Source organism: Sceloporus undulatus, chromosome 4 (assembly GCF_019175285.1).
Source record: "Sceloporus undulatus isolate JIND9_A2432 ecotype Alabama chromosome 4, SceUnd_v1.1, whole genome shotgun sequence".
Taxonomy (NCBI): domain Eukaryota; kingdom Metazoa; phylum Chordata; class Lepidosauria; order Squamata; family Phrynosomatidae; genus Sceloporus; species Sceloporus undulatus.
In genome coordinates this window covers 208,129,173-208,148,660 of record NC_056525.1, presented here as the reverse complement: position 1 = coordinate 208,148,660, position 19,488 = coordinate 208,129,173, and the positions used below count along the sequence as shown (strand labels likewise).

Here is a 19,488-nt window from a genome sequence, read left to right as displayed (position 1 = left end):
CATGCAAAAAGAAAAATGATTCCCACCTTTCCCCAATTCCCTCTCTTTTTCCTTGAAATTTGAGTTTGAGTGTATTTGTCTGTGGAGGAATCCATAGTTTTCACCATATTCTTAAAGGGATCTATGACCCAAAAAGATTAAGAACCATTGGAATGCATTACCTTTGAGATCACTTCCCATTCTGTGATTCTCTGCTTTTGGCTTCTAAGCCAATGTGAAGCAAGAAGTCATGGGCCATTTTGTAAAGTATATATATTAAAATATGTTTGTTTCTTTGTTGGCTCGTTTTTAAAAAATCAACAGTAGTAGCCTTCATTAAAGTTGGCAATCTCATTTATAAGCAATGGAAATTAATACATCTTTCTTTCTTTCTTTTAGCAGTAACGCATTTACTTTTCAGGATACTTTTACAGCTCTGATTTTTCCCATCATCTATATACCCTATATGATAATTGTGTGTGTGTGTGTGTGTTTATTTAAAATCCACAATATCTCTTTCTTGTTACAGGCAGCTTTAAGTGCCTTGAAACAGTTTTCAGAACAAGGACTGGATCTGGTGGAAGGAACAGTGAAAGTTGAAAATGGTTCATTTGAAAAGTAAGAATTAATTTCACAGTATTCTTTCAAGTACTGTAAAACGTTTCAAAAGTGTTTGGGAGATTATTAACTAGTTCTCACTTAAATCTTGGGCGCCCTAGTGCAGAAAGATGAGATGTACATTTAAATAATCAATACATAATTTGGCCAGCCTCTCTGACATGGTCTTTCTTGTATGTGACATGGTCTTTTTTGTATATAATGTCTCTTTCAGATATCCCAGTTGGCTGTATTAGATTCTTGATGCCTTTCCTGAAGTGCCTGGGGGATTTCCATCATTTTCATGGAAGCATCCCTCCCCTCATGCCATGGGATTCTTATCAGACCTGTATATCATATTCCATTGAGATAGTTGCTTCTGTTATAATGGGTTATTCCCCTCACCTCATGTTGATGTCTCCATAGCATTTACTGTGGTAAATTAGGGACTGAAGGAAATGGTGGGAATGTCCCAAGCACATGGGAGACTAAAGGTCAGCTTAGCTTTGGAAGTTTCCAACAGGCTTTGCACAGATGTTCTGGAATCATAGTTATAGATAAGCAACCTCTCCTTCTCTTGTGTCCCACTTTTCCGTATCATTTAACTTAAAGTCTGTGTGGGGCTAGGTAGCTACTAGAGAGAGATTGGGGAGATTTAAGAGTATGTGTTTATTTGTTGTAAGCTTAAGAAGACAACACATTTTTTTCATTCTGTTTTGGAGCCGCTGGTTTATGTGCATTTGTGAATCAAGGCTAAAGGCAGGTTTTTCTCATGACTTTACATGGTCATCTGCCATTAGTCTGGGGTCTGTTCATTCATAAATCTTGTCACTAAACAATGTTGGCTGGACTAAAGTAACAATCCAAAAAGATTGATACATGTTTGTTTGGTGTAAAGTTGCATGAGCTGGCAATAGATTTTCAAATTGAGTGTTTTTCATTGAAAACTGAGAGAATATTAAAGGTTTTAAAAAATAAACTTTTAGGTTTAGCCCCCCCTTTCTCTCTCTCTCTCTCTCTCTCGGTGTGAGACACACACACACACAGATATATATATATATCCTGGAGTATGTGCCTGAAATTTGACAGAACGAATCCTATTTTTAGAAATTGTCTTCAAGCTTCATAGAAATATGTGAAAAGTCTGAAAAGATGCTGTCTTTTGCTCTTGCAACAGAAGTGGATGGAAAGAGCTGCCATCCAGATTATGAAGTAGTGATTTATATCTAGACCTCAGGTCATATCAGGTCCAGATTGATTTGGAATATAATATGAGTCACTGAGTCAAGCTCTGAATCAGTTTAGGAGGAGCATGCACAGGCCTAGTTTTTAGCATATCAGCACCCATGAGCTTTCATCATTGGCTACGCTAGCTAGGGATGATGGGAGTTGTAGGCCACAGAAAGTCAGGGGGGAGCATGCTTATACACCCCTAATATAAATGAATGGGAAAGCCAAGAAGGGAATGTGGTTCTATATGTTCGTCATGTTTCCTATAGCCTTAAGAAATTCTAGAAAGGGGGAAATACCTCTAAGTTGCATAGCAGACATGTAAAAATATTATTAGCTGAGCAGCAGCCAGTGTAGAACTGTGCAATAAATTAGTTTTTGTTGTTTTGCATTATATGTATGTCACAGATGGTACCAGTTCACATATACACCAGATTGATTAAATAGGTACCATCATATGCATTCTACCTTAAGAAATAGATTTAAAGTGGCCTTGTACCATTTTATATCCAAATAATTAGCAGATACCCCACCTTCTCCACATTTAAGCACAAAGCTTTTTTTCTGTTTTGTTTCTTATGGTTGTGCAAATGCAGATACAGTAGGCCCTTGGTATCTGCTGGGGTTTGGTTCCAATACCCTGTGGATACTAAAATCTGTTTATACTCAAATCCCATTATACACAATGGTGTAGTAAAATGATGTCACTTATATAAAATGGGAAAATTGATGTTTCGTTTTTAGAATTTTAAAAAAATATTTCCAAACCATAGACGGTTGAATCCATGGATGCATAAACCATGGATACAGAGAACCAACTGTACCAGGAACAGTATTATGCAGAATATACAGATTGATTAATTGATTCATTAATTAGATAAATAAAAGGGAGAAAACAATTAAATTCAATAGAGCAAACTCCAAGTCACCAAATTATTCACAGGCAGACCGCAATGAGATATTTGTCCATCCCTCCTCCTTTGGCTGAACCAGGCAGAGGCAAGTTCTAAATAAGTGGGTGCTATAGGGGAAAAGCAAGAAGTGAAGTTGGAATTTTCAGCTGATATATAGTAGCTATTTGTAAACTAATTTAATCAAAACCATTTACCACATGATCTCACCGGCATAGTATCTAAGCATAAATATTGTTGTTTCACTTCAAAATGTCCCCCTTTGTGGTGACCTTTGAATCTCATGTGCCATCTGCTAATAAAAATGTCTTAAAGATGTGCAACCCTGGACCTTACAGTTCTTGTTAATATATTAATCTTTCAGACAAGTCGAGCATCTGGGAGAGAATGCAGACAATAAACAGACTAACTCAGGCACCATTGCTCAGGACTGCAAGGATTCAAAGGCTGTCGTCTAGGACCTTCCCAGCACCCTTGGCTGCCACTGCATCCTTATAAACCTGTCAATACGCAATAGGGTGTATATGTACAAGGAAACGAATGACTAATACCATTATTTTGAGTCTTATGTGAAGACAACACTATTCTAACACAAGAGATAGTATACATGGTACTGTTTATTGAATGAGGAGCAAATAAATAAAACATTATTTCTTCTCTAAACCTACAAAATCTAAAAATAAATAATTCAGATCTCTCCAGAGACAGCAAATAGGCGATCAAACCACCAGAATTTTAAACAGCAAGTAATTAACTAAAGACTTAGTGGGTTTGGGAAAGTTAAGTTTACAGTTTATTAATATTCTGGAAGAAATGAAATGTCAACAATGGGTTAAATTATATGACTTTCTGGTAGTGTAGAATAAGGTCAGCTTTCCTCTTTTTTAAAAAAAATTATGCTTGATTATTTTAAAAATAACCAATGACAGTGCTGTGAGAGTTGTAGTTGTCTTCATATACTGTATAGTCATGCAGCTTCTCTTTTTATGCCAACATTTTGCATTCTTCATACTCTTACAGAATGTGTTATACCTGTAAGATGCACTATACTGGGTTGTTTGCAAACTGAAGTTTAAATCATGTCAAGTATTTGCTTAGTTATTGATGACCAGTCACAATATACTTCCAAGAGAAAGCAGTGATGGTATTTGATTTTCCCAGCCACCGACTGAGTGACTGTTTGAGGCACCTTGCCTCCAAGGAACACTTCTCCTTCCTTAATTCTGTTTTCTGTTGTGTGAAGCACATCTACACCCCATTCTGTGACTCGCCATTTGCCTCAACTGAGTGTTTTTAAAAACTGCATTCCAACCATGAAGATTAGAAAAAGAAGGATGCGTTGCCTCAGAAGAGGGTTGCGAAATGATGGAGCCACTGTGTATAAATGCCAGTCTTGATAGAAATGGGAATTTGCACTTGTATTTTGTACCAGTGTATTTGAATTGAATAAACTGGTCAATGCAGTAAAACCACATTAGTTTTTGTATATAGCACTTTTGTTGTCCCTTCCTTGTTTTGTAAATGGCACATCAGATTTATTGTTTGTCACTTGCTTAGTCTGTTACACTAGTATAGCTCTCCCCTGTGGAAGTAACATCCTTGGATATTCTATTAACTAACCTCTTTTTTCCTGGCATTGCTATGTTCAGTCACCAACTTATTAACAAACATAATAAGGACATTTCCAGAAATGTATCTGTCCCCTAGAAAGCCAAAAGGACTTCCAGAATCATAGGCTATTATCGTATGCTTTGTGCAGTTCAGCTGAAGACCAACCTACCTCTATAGCTGATATAAAATTTATGTTATCAGTGGGTATTCTATCTCAAGAAAGTACAGTGGAAGTACAAGAGAAACCTCTCATTCAATACATACACACTCGCGCGCACATGCACGCACACACACACACACAGTTTTAAGAGGTGTGCTCTGATGCTTTTAATTCTGTGGCCATACAGTGTTGTGCAGGAATTTTTATGAGGCGGAATTCTGCCTCCTAAGAATATCTGTGTTAACATTTTAAAGCAAGTTTAGACTTTAAAAGCAAGCTTCCGTGAATATGAGGAAGACAGTCTTGAAAATGTATGGACAAATCTCAAAAGCTGTAAGTGGAACTAAACTGGATTTTCACTGATTAAAATATTAAGCCTTCCGTGCTACATATATATCTGTATCCTTTCCCAAGATAAACAGAAACAAAATATCAGAAGAGACCCAAATTGTTAAAAGTTTTTCAGGTCACAGACTTAGGATCAATCCAATTGCTACTTCCAGCTAGAGTAGACCCACTAATTCAATTAATGAAAGATAAGTTAACATGTAACTGAATCCCATCGATTCAGTATCTCCACTGAAGTTAAGACTGTTTGCTTTAAGCTTTGTTTCTGTATGCATGTACAAAATGTTTGCATGTAAAATCTGTGTTACCTTGGCATGGATCCTTTTTTTAGAACAAAGGATATACAGGACCCTAATCATGAGTGATAACAAACTGTTTCCTCTAGCCTTACTTTCATTTAGTACTTATAAAATGTTCTTTTTGGACTTTAACTTTCAAAATGTTACCAAAAACTAATTTTTCCATACTTTGATTTCATCCAAATTGACACTCAGGGTATATCCACTCTCCAAAATTGAAGCAGTTTGACACCACTTTAAATGTAATGACTCTGTTCTTCAGAATCCTGTTAAGGCACCAGAATGCTCTGACAGGCCAGGCTGAATGACTCACCAAACTACAAATCGTAGGATTCCACAGAATGGAGCCATGACAATTAAAGTGGTATCAAACTTTTTTATTTCTACAGTGTGGTGCATCTATGTGGAACTAACACATAGATATATGTCTTTTTCAGGGATTGAAAATATGCATACAGGACAAAAATAGCTGTATACACAGTTAGCCAGAGTCCAGTGCTGCAAGGACATGAGCTGACTAATCTCTGCTCCTTCATGCTTGTAAATCCCTAGTTTCCTTTTTGTGCATGGCATCAGTAAGGGACCTGCACTGGAACATGAACATGGAAGCCTTCCAGTTATTTCTCCAGTGTGACAATTATTCATCCATTGCCTCTTCAATCTAATCACACTATTTGATCTAGAATTAGTACATTGAGGTTCATGATAGAAAATCTGCAAATTCTGAATGCCAGCCTTCTACATACCAATTGGAACAACATTTTTTCACTATTTTTCCCAGACATACACTGTTTTGACCCTTACACAGTCTGTGGTTACTGTCTGTTTAACATATGCCCAGCCTCAATGTCAGTGATAGTACTGCTCAATGCCCCCCCCCCCCGATCAACTGAGGAAAATGAGACACTAACATGATATTTTACAAATAAAATAAAATTATTAGTTATTGGAAGAAGATTTATCATATATTTTGAAGAAGCAGTATAAAGCTAACCTTTCCCAACATCATGACATCAAAGTATGTGGGAGTACCACTCCCATAATCACACAACCAGTTGTACTGGCTGAACGATTCTGGTAATTGTAGTCAGAAAAGTAACTTTTGCAAGTTCTATGTGGGAGTAATAGTGCCACATAACTAGAGGGCACCAAGTTAGGTAGATTATACTAGACCTAACTCTTACACTGAAATGGTATGGGACTACAAAACTAACAATAAAATGGAGCAGGTTTCCTTAATGTTAAAAGGTATTCTGAGAGCTAATTATATTTCTAGGTCTTGCCAGTATTAATCCATGAGTGAGGCATGTTACAAATCATAAGCTCACTTTCTTGTCTCTGAATTCTAATACCTACTTAAGCAATTTTCTGATGAAATAAGCACCACTATTTTATTCTTGGGCCTAAATACTCTAAAGACACCAGATCCTACCTGATCTTGGAAGCTAAGCAGAGTCCTCCCTGGTTAGTAATTGGATGGGAGACCACAAACAAATGCATAGATATAGGAGCGGTGACAACTGGCTTGACAACAATACCCGTGAAAGGGATATAGGCATCTTAGACTGGCATTATACGCCATCATGGGGTGTGGTATATGCACACTGGCCACCCCCATGCCAACATCATGCCACGCGCCCAACCGCACAGGGCTCCGTTGGCGTTTTGAAAAGCTGCCACGGCAAGGGTGCCTTTTCGTCGACACTAAAAGGAGTTGCATTTTCCCATTCCTTTTACCACCAGCAAAATGTCGGATTGGTTGCCACGGCCCCGGTCTGGTGCTGAAAGGGGCAACAGGACACCGCTCCAAAGAGGCAGTCTGTCAAGCCCCTTAATAGACCACAAACTGAACATAAGTCAACAGTGATTCAGCAGCTAAAAAAGCCAATATGATTCTAGGTTGCATCAACAGGAGTATAGTGCATTGGAAGTAATAGTACCACTCTATTCTGCTTTGATCAGACTTCACTTGAAATACTGTGTCCAGTTTTGGGCACCTCAATTCAAGGAGGATATTGGAACATACACAGAAGAGGGCAACCAAATGGTGAAAATTCTGGAAGCCATGTCCAATGAGGAGCCACTTAGGGAGCTGACTATGTTTAGTCTGTGAAACAGAAGGTTAAGAGGTGACATGATAGCCATGTTTAAATATCTGAAAGGCTGTCGCATTGAAGAGGGAGCAAGCTTGTTTCCTACTGTTTCAGGGAGTAGGACACAAAACAGTGGATTCAAGCTATAGGAAAAGAGATTCCAGCTCAACATTAAGAAGAACTTGCTTGTTCGACAGTGAAACACACTCCCTCAGAGACTGGTGGAGTCTCCTTCTTTGGAGGTCTTTAAACAGAGGCTGGATGGCCATCAGTTGGGGGTGTTTTGATTGTGTATTCCTCCATGGCAGAGGGTTGGACTGGATGACCATTGTGGTCTCTTCCAACTCATGATTCTATGAATACCAGGTGCTGTATGCTATAGTTCAGAGGAAGGGACTTGGAAAGCAATCTCAGTATTCCTTGCTGAAGAAAACTCTACGAAAATCATGGGTTTTGCATAAGTTAACAGGCGGTTTTGATTCTTACTGTTCCTACAGAGCCACAGGCAGGATTTGTTTCTGTTACCCATGATACCATTTTGCCAAGCCAGATTTGAAACTCATTAAGGATTGTGGCTCAGTGCACCAGTTAGAACTTATGTAGTATAACTACTCTTATTTTAAAGAGCTAGGGGACCTATTTGTAACAGGTTATAAGCCTAATTTTATTGACAAGTAATATTTTAATTATACCCTAAAGCCCAATGAAGCACACAAGGATTTTCGTCAGGAAAACCAAAGATCCTGATGCAATTAAAAGGAAGGAATTTGAACTGGTCAGTATTGGCCCAAATAGGCTTCAGTTTCACATGCAAACTTTGATTAGATGGTGCATGTTCAAACAGGGTTTTTGTGTATTCATATGTGATCATCAATTAATGTAGTTCAAAAACTGTTGATAAATTATCGATAGAAGAAAATGAAAGTTGATTTGAGCTAAAGAAAGGACATGTATATACCAAAGACATGGCATGCGTGTTGAATTGCTAGTAATCCTACTATATAGCCTCTTGGGTTGCAGAATCTGGTTGCTGCTGTGAAACCTTTACCCTTCAACTATGAGGTTTCATTTCTAAAATATCAGACTTAAAGAACACTTGGCTACAAATTAAGCCTAGCAACAGGTGAAGCAAACTCAGTTCATTCCTGCATTCATGGCTAAGCTTAGGTTATTAAAAAGGAAACGCACCTGCAGGAGAGGTAGACTGGGGCTGAGGCTGCTCTTTCTTTCCTGAAGGTCACCTACCTGCTGTTGCATTGTTGTTATTAAGTGCCAACTTCAACTTAAGGCAACCCTATGAATGAGATACCTCCAGGTCACCTTGTCATCAACAGTTCTGCTCAGGTCTTGCAAACTCAGGGCCTGTCTTCCTTGATTGAGTCTATCCACCTGCAATTCATGCCCAGAAAACAAATGGGGAAGAAGGAGGAACCTCCAACCCTCAACAGTTGGTGTTAACTACACTGACAGAGATTTATACTTTACCAGTGACCTACCTGGATCTTGGCTATTTGTGATGCATTCCTCATTACTCACAAGCAACAGATAATATATTTTCTTGTAATTTGTCATCACATCTGCTTCAAACTATAGTGGCTATATGAATGAGAGACCTTTAAGAGTCTTGGTCATCAATAGACCTGCTCAGGTCTTGCAAGCTATAGCTTTCCTTGGTGAATAAATCCACCTAAATAGAGGTTTTCCTCTTTTTCTGCTGATTTACACATTATTAAACATATCACCTTTTACAGCAAGTCAACAAACAAAAAGTCTTAGGATGCTGAAAAGAGGTGGTTTTATTATTTATTACTTATTGAAAGCAGTCCCTTTTGCAATAGCACCAGTTTAGTAATATTAGTGTCAAAAGGCTCATAAATTGCCTTTTGAGGAATCCATGATCTGCAAAAGTTTCAAATGTCAAATAGAGGCTTTATGCTAATATAGCTACATCTCTGCTATGGGAGCCAACCATTCTAGCAAACTGCAATAATGCATATTGGGTTGTCCTGCATGGTGTCCCATTGCACCTGGCAAAAAAGGAGCCATAGCACTACAGTGACTCCACTTGTGCATTGGTTCTGGAGACATAGCTACATCTCTGCTCCCCTCCTGAGAATATGAACATTACATAGGGACATAATTCAACTTTGTTGTGTACCTTCAGGTTTCATCCGATATATGATAACCCTAAGGCAAATCTTTCTTGGCAAGATTTGTTCAGAGGAGGTTTGCCTTTGCCTTCTTCTGAGGCTGAGAGAGTGTGATTTGCCCAAGGTCACCCATCCAATGAGTTTTCATGCCCAAGCAGGAATTTGAATTCTGTTCTCCAGAGTTGACTTTACATGCTCATAAGTCAGTATATAATGACATAATAGGATACTGAAGGAATAGGATACTAAAGGAATCAACAATACTTTCACAATGTTCATCTTTTCATTTTCATTTTCACACATTCATCTTTGCTCAAATGTACTGGGGGCTTCAGATTTTCTATTAAAAATAGTTCATATTTGATCTCTACCCACCCTTTAAAGAACCACAATAGTTGTGAAATTTGTCAAGTCAATAGCCATTCCTATGGTCTTTGGTATATGCTTCTTAAAAACTAATTTCTAAGGTAGTTAAATGTAACTTATGTTTTATTTAACAGATTTCTAGCATCCCGCTTTACAGATGAAAGCATAGAAGCCTGAAGCTAATCTTTTAACTTAAAAAAAATCATTACAGAGAGGATGGAGGATTAAGTTTTCAGATTTCATTTATTTATTCTTCACTCCCTTAGGCCTTCAAGGCCCTAGAGCGCTTGCATGAATTTATACATACCTCCCAAGTGATTAACCTTTTGGACAAACCTACTTTGCATCAAAGAGATTTCTGCTTGGTAAAAAAAAGAAATTATCTCCAAATTATGCATCCCTGAACACCCATGATGTTTGAATAGGAAAGTGACTGTTCTTTGGATACATAAGGGGGGGGAGCTGTGACCCAAGTGAGATTATTTATCCACTTGGTTCTCTACAGACCTGCCATTTTGAATTGCACCTTTACATCAACGCTTGTCTGGAATATTTCCCAAACAATCCAGTTTTTTTTTAGCAAGCACGTGCCCTCTTTTTCAGTCCTGTGAACCACCATAAGCACTTCTCTGTGCCTGGAAGACTCCACCTAACCAGTGAATTGGGCTAAAATCCACAAAGGTTTTTCCCAGATATAACATGGTAGCCTTTAAGGTCCCGCAAGACTGTCTGCTGCTAGCTTAGCAGTGGCAGACTCACATGCCCCCAGAGAGTGACTCTAGCTAGAACAAGCAATTGGATTTAGGCCTTATTGTTGCTCCCAACGGCCTTTCCGGCGAATGAGCCACTGGGGAGATTACTGCACATGACTTTTAAACTGCAGTTACACCTAGAAAAAAGCAGCTTTGGCGATATTTATTTCATGTTGATACCTCCAATCCTTAGGTGCTGCATTCCCCAACCATGATTAGGGCATCTCTTTTCATTGATGGGGGAGACCCATCAATGACCTCTCAACAAGGTGCAAAATGCAGCTCCTGGGACAGCCATTTTATCGACAGTCATGTGATATCCGTGTCCTCTCCTCTCCCCATCCTCTCACTATTCCTAAACAGTCCGAGTGTCTTTTTCCACCCTGTTTCTCTTCTTTCCTTCCTTTGTTCCTTCCTTCCTTTTTAAACTCTTTTGTTTCCATTGCTATAGCAGAGCTCTGGAACTGCATGAGTTAAAAGAAAAAGAAAAGAAAATTTTTGAAAGGCATGCTGGCATAAGGCAGGGAGGTGTGATTAAAGGGAACTCAGGAAGAGAGTGTGCTGGCAATTCATGTGATATTGAGGCTCTGTACCAGGTATGGTTATCAGGTGCAAAACTCTTTTGTGTTACATCTCTCTGTTTCCTGGACCCCCATGAAAAATTAATGAAAATAAAAGGTGTGATCCAGACAACTTTTGCCTCTTAGATTCCATTGGTTTTAGTGGAATGTCTACTTAAAGTTTTCACTCAGTTGCTTCAGCAATGACTCACAGAGGCATTTTCTCAGAGACCTATAGAAGTCTTTTAATAGCTTAAGATGATTAGTATTCTAATCAGCATTGTGTCAAGTATTGCATTACATAAAATCAGTGTGAGATGCATCTGTGCAGAGCTACACCAGATAGGATGCAGTAAATTGTATGATTTCCAGCTAAAAGATGGAAGTACGCCAATGAAGACAGGCTTTTCTCTGCCAAATAGCAAGGCTTCTGCTTATCCAGAATTAAGGGCAATGAATCCCAGATTCATGCAGATGGTTGTTAATGAACTGAGAAGAAAGCCAAGACAGAAGGGAGTGTGGGAAGGACCACTAGTGTAGCAGGGTTTTTTTTTTAAGGCATGGGGAGGAATAATCAAGGCTAGTAGATGCTGGAGTTGTTTGAGTGTTGGACTAAGACTCCAAGAGACCAGGGTTCAAATCACCCCTGAACCATGGAAATCCATCCAGTAGCCTTGGGCCAGTTTCACTTTCTCAGTGTAAGAAGAAAGCAAGGGCATACCTTCTCACAATAAATCTCGCCAAGAAAACCCTATGGGAGGGTCACCTTAAAGTCTTGACTTGAAGGTACATAACAATAACAGCAGTGAATAGGGCAAAGTATAGCTGACCTAAATACTCTAAAGGCATCCAATCGCATCTGATCTTAGAAGCTAAGTAGGAACCCTGGTGGTGCAGTGGTCAAATGCCTGTACTGCAGCCACTCACTCACAAACCATAAGGTTGCAAGTTCAATACCAGCAAAAGGGCTCAAGCTCGACTCAGGCTTGCATCCTTCCAAGGTCACTAAAATGAATACCCAGATTGTTGGGGGCAATTAGCTTTGACTTTGTAAACTGTTTAGGGAGTGCCTAAATGCACTGATAAGCAGTATAGAAATGTACAGTACTTGCTATTGCTATTAAGTAGGGTTGGCCCTGATTAATACTTGGATGGGGGACTAACAATAAATACCAAATGCTGTAAGCTATATTTCAGAAGAAGGAACAGGCAAAACCACCTCTCAGTATTCCCTGCCTAAGAAAACTCCATGAAATTCATGGGGTCTCCATAAGTCAACAGATGATTTGAAAGTACATACTGTATACGCGCGCGCACACACACACACGGACATGCACACGCACACTCTTCTAGGTAGATAGGCTGGGTCCCATATCAGCAACAACTGGCAATGTCAATTAGAGCAACCTTTCCCAACAAAATGCTCTCCGGATGTTTTTACCTACAACTTCCAGCATCTACAACCAACATAGCCATACTGATAGCCAGACTGAAGGGAGCTAATTGAGATTATAGTCAATTAACCCAAATTTGCTGGGGATGCTTTAATGAGTCAGATGCAAAACATGGCTTCATTAAGGTGTCGGAACATGCTATTGGCAACTTTCTTCCTGTCTCCTGTTGGTACATGTGTGGCTGGGGTGAAGATGAAACCAAGAAAATGTGTGTGTCACACCTGTGCTGGGGATAGGAGAAATGAGGAAGGGGGATATTGCAAGGAGGGGATGCCAAGTCTGTCAGCCTGTCTGTGTGTGCACTCGCAGCCACGCACTTTCATCCATTTCTGTGTGCTAGTGGGTTTATTGACTGGATAAACAAAGATCATCAGTCTTGTGTACTTTAAAGGTGTTAGCTCCCTAAAATCATCATATCTGCCACTCCAAAGACTTTCTGCATCCTATGGAACCACCTTAAGTAACAAACCCTTAAGTAAAAAAGCAAAATAAAACAAAACCAAGTTTGCAACAGAGACTGATTTCAACACTTTCAGCCTAGATCTTACATGTAAGGGCTTGTTTGTTTTCCATCATTCTGCCATATTCCTTTTAGCAGCCAAGAACGCCAAGCGCCTGAATTCCCTAGAGTGTTGATCTGATGTGAGCTGTGCTGCTTTTCATTATTTATACAACACCAGAAGTGTGCAGGATGCTTTGTAGACAAAAGGCAATATCCCCCAAAGGGCTTGCAATGAAAGCGCCAACTCCTACCCAGCGTACACTGCTCTTCCCTTGAATAGCCCCACTGGGGCCAAGAAGGCCCCAAAGTACTCCATTGGGTTGGAACTGTAAGATCAGGCTTTGAGTAAAAGCATGACATTATCAGAGGCTAAAATCTTGGTCTTGCGGGAGGGTGGACAACAGCTAAAGCATGCAGAAGGGTGCTTTGGCTGAGGACACCGTGTCTCACAAACATTCATGTATTTTGAAGAATGTTATTTTATTTATGATTCTTTTCTTTTTCCAAAATTCTATCCTGTGCCCAAACCATCCATCTTAAGGCTCTGTTAAAAGAGAAAAATGGATTGTCAAAAATAAAAAGAAAGACCCAACATCATTCTGAAGGGCTGGCTAGCAGAATCAATTAACAGAAGATTTTTGCTTGAAGGATTAAAAAGACAACTCCCTTTACTTTAAAAGCAAGAATGGGTGATCTGCTTTCATATATACAACTCAAAAAAGAAGTTTCCTATAATAAAGGAAACATTTTTCTCCATATCAAACAGAGCAGGGTGGGAATTATGCAGCCCTCTTCAGATGCTACTGAACCACAATACCCATTAATGCTGTATAGCATAACCTATTGTGTATAATAATAATAATAATAATAATAATAATAATAATAATTTATTTGTGTTTCCCCATCTCTCCCAAAGGATCGAAGCGGGGTTACAGACTACTAAAATCAATACATACAATGCAATACAATACACTACAAAAACCCAAAATGGTACATCTATACAAACATCAGTAAAATACAACAATCCAACAGCATCCAACGTCCAGGGCAGGGGTAGGCAACCTTTTTGAGCCGGGGGCCGGGTTGCTGTCCCTCAGACAACTGGGGGGGCCGAAGCAGGGGAGTGGAGCCACCCTCCGGGGGCGGAGCCACATGCCGGGGGCAGAGCTTCCCCCGAAGCCCCGCGGGGAGGAGGAGGCGTGTGCCCGCCCTCTCCTCCTCGGTCCCTTTCTGGCCAAACACCCCCAACCTGCATTCCAAAACACACAGAACAGCATATTTGTGCATTTCACATGGCTTTACTTAACGTGGCCTCTTGCATATTTCAGAGGCTTATTCCATAACCAAACCCCTTGGGTTTAACACTTAGCATGGTTTAACATGGCTATGCATATTGAACATGTCAAGGTGGTTTCACAGTTCTTGCACCAAGTGTACTTCTCAGAAGTGTGTGTCAAGGGACTTTGGTTTTTCTTCACTGCGCATGAGTTTGTAAAAATCACCGCAATTTACATTGACCATGCCTCAGAGGCTTGCTGATATCAGTATCACCATTAAAGAACCAAAAACACACAGAAAAGGCACTTTGGAAAGTCACACTCTCTTGGCTTCAGAAACAGTGCGTGCATGCCTCTCAAGCTGACTCATATCATCATCACCACACTATCATTGTCAAAGCAAGGGAGACTTGTTAGCGCTTAAAGCACACAAAATAAAATTTAAAAAACCTTGAGGCCTCTGGCCACTCACCACCTCCTCCTTCTGCTCCCCCTCCTCCTCTTCCTCCTCCTTCTTCTGCTACCCCCTCCTCCTCTTCCTCCTCCTCCTCCTCCCCCCTCCTCCATGCGCCGCGCGGCCTGGGGACGGGGCAGAGGAAGCAGAGGAGAAGGAGGTGGGTGGCGCGGGGCTGCGCAGGGAGGGTGGCACGGGGCCACGCGGGGAGGTGGGGAGGGCAGCGCAGGGCTTCCCCCTTTGCCTCCTCTGCCCCAGGCCACGCGGCCCTCCTCTTCCTCCTCCGCGCAGAGGAGGAGGAGGACAGCGCGGTCGTGCGGCCCAGGAGGAGGTGGAGGAGGAGGCGGCGGTGGCGGAGGCAGGACCGGGCTGGGGCCGGTCCTGCCGCCTCCGTGGGCCGCATCCGGCCCATGGGCTGGGAGTTGCCAACCCCTGATCTAACCATCTAGCATGTGGTCTTCCTTGCTTTTTACAGCCTTCCACATTTTCTAGCATCATTGCTTTTTCTAATGATTCATTTTTTTCCTCATGATGTGGCCGAAGTATTACAGCCAGCTCCCTAAATCCCACACCAGCATGACAGCTGCTCACTCTCTTGAATCCCTTACTTCTTCCCTTGCCTCACAACCCATCCTCACAGTGTACCTCTTTTTTTCTTCTTGGGCTCTGTTGCTTGCACTGCTCACTCTTCCATCTCTCCTACTCCCTCTCTTTTCTTGTGTCCTCACATCTCTTACCTTTTGTACTCCATTGCTTCCATGATTGCTCTCCCATTTCTTCTGCTTCTCCCTTCATCTTGTCTCTCACTCTTTCTTTCCTGTCCACAAGCTGCAGCATCTTTGCTTTATGGAAACAAGACCATTCCTGCATGTGGATTTCTGTTGTGGCTCCTGTTTTATAATCTAAGCAAGGTTATACAAAACTTGTGCTAAAAATGACAACAAATATGCTGCTGCTTTGTACTTTCAAGCCATTTCTAAATTTTCATAGGGTTTTCTTGGCAAGATTTGTTCAAAACAGGTTTGCCCTTGCCTTCCTCTGAAGCTGAAAGAGGGTGACTTGAGCCAGGTCACCCAACAGGTTTTCATGGCCAAGCAGAGATTCAAACCCTTGGCACTCAAAATTCCAGTCCAGCACTCAAACCACTGCCCTACACTGTAAAGTTCAAGCAGCAAATACACATACATTTAAAATTAGAGGGTGCTAAAATAAATATGAAATGTAAATTTCCTTCCCCTTTGGCTGCTTTGTTACAGTCTTGGCATTTTTTAAGGAAAAGTTGTGTTCAGCTCTGTTAAAAAATCAAAGCTTTGAGTGCCACATGGAAAGGATAGTCTTTAAAATACAGCCAACTCATCTCTTCTAATAAATGTTTTACATATTAAAATATGTAGCTATTAAAAAACCATGAGCTGCTTCTAAATAAAGCCCTGTGCATGTTACCAGATTTTTATAACTAAATAAATGTGTTTGGGATCAAGTCTTCAGCTCTTCTTCCAGCATGATACCCTTCTCTTCCAGGTATGAGGGGAAATGCCTCCCACTAGCACACTAAGCAATAGCCCCATGGACAGAATGGGGGCAATACTCAAAAGCTTCTGTGTGGTTTGCTGTAAATCAGCAATAGCTTTCATTCCCAGTTGTTTAACAATAGGAAATAGTAAGAAGCTTCCCTTCCCCTCATATCTGGCCTCATTAAGAGACTAAAGCTGCATCCGCACTGCAGAAATAATGCATCAACATCACTTTAGAGAGCTCTGATGCTACAACAAACTACCATTCCCAGGATTCCATACCACTGAACCATGACAGTTAAAGTGGTGTCAAACTGGATTGTTTCTGCAGAATGGATGCAGGCAAAGGGTTTACTCAGCATGGCAAAAAGTCTTGAGATTTGGCAAGTATTGTATATCCCCCAACTGTCGCAGTTTGGCAGAGACAATCCCAATTAATCTTCTGTTGTCCCACTTTTTCAGCTGCTTTTTAATATGTCCCAGTTTCTTTCTCTGACTCCCACTTTCTTCCTTGGTCCTCAGCTCATTTCAATTGCTACAAAAGAAATTCAAAGTGCAAAAGTAGGCTGAACTCATTTAGTTCAGCAGTGGGGAGAGAAGAGGAGGGAATGGACTCTTGCTTTTCCTTGTAGATTTAAGCAAAAGCTCTTCCTCATCAATAACTTGACTACGCCTTGATGTGGCTTGGCCCTGTGTGTCCCAATATTCACCTGTGAAATGCTGGAGAATGTAGCATTATGCCTGTTCTGACAATAATAATAATAACAACAACAACAACAACAACAACAACAACAATGCACTTCTGGTCCTCATTTATTCCTCATTAATTTCCAGGACCAGCCATGCTTTTTCAAAGGGAAGAATGTGGTTTTTAAAATCTGCCCCAAGTTCCATTGTCTTAGTTCCCACTGTACCTCTGGGCAGTGTGATGACCCCCCCCCATGACATGTTGCATTGGGAGAATGAGAAAGGAAGGAAACCTCACTTGCACCACAGCTAACCACATCACAGAGAGGACAACGAAGATGGACAGAATCCCACTGTATTTCTTGAGTGAATGCATGGGCAGGAACAACCATCATAAAGCATGCAATCAAGAAAGAGAATAGCCTGACATTTACTGGGACTCTTGGTCTCCTGGAGGAGCCCAGACATTGGAGCTTTGTACTACAGAGCTTGGTGTAAACTGGTATCTGAAGCACCTTGCAGTAGATTAGTTAATGTCACATAAAATCACCATTCTGAGACTGGTTCTAAACTTCAGATGTCACGGCCACAATATCTGGCCTATTTTCTAGACTGGTTGAATCTTATTGGTTAGTTTCTACTAAAATAGATATATTAAATGAATAGTTGAATGGTTGAACCCATTCACTGGTTTCTCCCTTAGAAACCAGAACGTGCTGCTGAGATCTGCTGGGGTTTGAGTCCCAATCTGGGAAAAAGACATGATAGAAACAAACAAATAAACAATTACATCAACACAACAACAACCTACCCATGTTTTCAAGGAGTTTATTCTAGCTGAGTCTGACAATAGGATTTAGGTCTCTGCTTCTTGTTACATTTACACTGCTGCTGCAGTTCCTCCTCCACCTCCTTCTTCTTTGTACCACCCAGTTTGCTGAAGAATTCTGAAGATTTAAAAAGCTTACATACTATTTGTAGCATTTGGGGGGGGGGTTTGCTGTTACAAAGGTATCACATGTCTATGGATTTAGACTTGTCACTGTAGTAATTCATTGCAGAATTGCACTCACATGTGCAGCTCCCACCAGGTGATTTGGGAGCTATACAGACCACCCCAAAGGGGCAGCCTGCAGCTGCCCCTTTCCCGGCTGGATCGGGGCCGCAGAAAATTCACACCACGGCCCCAATCTGACTTCTGGAGGGCACAAAAAAGAGCCGCAAAAAGGGTGCTGCATCATCTGGAGTCACACCATGGAGTCATCACTGGAGTCACACCATGATGCCACACACCGTCTGGAATGGTGCACAGCATCATGACGCCCTGGAGTCAGAATTAGGGCATCCAGCGTCAGCACATTGAGCCCTGACTCCGCCCACAGGCCAGCACAAAGTACCAGTCTGTACAGGGCCTTAGTGTTACAAAACACAACTGCCTCCATCCATTAAGCCATCTTTTTGCTTTGCTTTTTGCCCTTCTGAGCCTCAGTCTTACACCTGCCTCTGTTTGGTAGATATAAATAAAGTTCTTACAGAAACCAAGGAGGAGTCTATACTACAGGGGTGGACAAGCTAAAGGAGTTGGAGGGATACATTGGTCATCCACAGGGCCTTGAAAGGTTATATTCTTCCTGCTGTGCCCCAACCCAAATTTTGAGGTTGTCCACACAGATCAAAAGGTGGTAGTGTTTATAGAATGTATGTACTAGTTATGCCTTTTAACTTTTGTATGTTTTAATGTAATTTTATACTGTTTTTAGATGATCTGGACAGTTTTAAATGTTATTGTACTTTTTTAAAAAAGAAGCATTTTTATCTGTGAGCCACCTTGGTACAAAGGTGGCATACAAATGAAATAAATATAATAAACAAACAAACACCTACACTGGCCCAAGGACCAATCCCCTTCTGTTCAGGCCCTTTAAAAACTGTTAAGATTTGGGGTGGGGGCCCTAAATTTTCCACCTCATGCCCTAACAGGCATGAGGAGCAATTTTACCATATACCTGCACAAGTTGTTTTAGGCCATTTTAGACCCAGGAAAGGCCTTTTTTCCCCAGAACAACAAGGACACAGGAAACTTCCTCTTTGTTCTGGGCTTCTAAGGCTTCCAAAACATTTTGAGGGGACACAAGCTTCTTTAAGGCTACACTTCCCCTCATTCCTGCTGTGTTGCAAGAACAAGAGGGTAAGCAAGCTTGTAGTGAGGAGGTGGTTGGTGATGCTTCTTCTATGAAGAGTGTGTTAAAACAAGGAGAATTTCATTTCAGTGGTTCAGATGACTACAGACAACAACACCAGAGTGGACCTTCCACCACCTTCAGCTGGTTAATTCACATTCTTAATCTGTGACTAATGCTAGAAGATCCTTGTGAAATTCAGGAGAAACTCTGTCTAGAGGGGTGTGGAATTTTCAGAGGAAGAGGCCAGCCATGCGAAGTGGCAGGCAGTAATTGGCATTAGGTAGCAATCAAGTTAATAACCTAAAGCAGTGTTGATGTTAAGGGGGAGATTAATATGCTGTTTCATTATGTTAATATTGCA

At 40.9% G+C, this 19,488-nt stretch overlaps 1 protein-coding gene across 4 annotated transcripts in view; it reads left to right on the top strand.

The window, feature by feature from the left end:
* The window catches only part of STAU2 (staufen double-stranded RNA binding protein 2), a 256,673-nt gene extending 252,484 nt beyond the window's left edge, over nucleotides 1–4,189 (top strand). For all 4 annotated transcript variants that reach the window (XM_042462315.1, XM_042462311.1, XM_042462309.1 and 1 more), the window contains 2 exons: nucleotides 509–597; nucleotides 3,082–4,189. In XM_042462315.1, the coding sequence (XP_042318249.1) occupies nucleotides 509–597; nucleotides 3,082–3,175 (183 nt within the window). In that variant the 3' untranslated portion in view covers nucleotides 3,176–4,189. The remainder of the gene's footprint in view (nucleotides 1–508; nucleotides 598–3,081) is intronic.
* The last annotated feature ends 15,299 nt before the right edge of the window (nucleotides 4,190–19,488 follow it).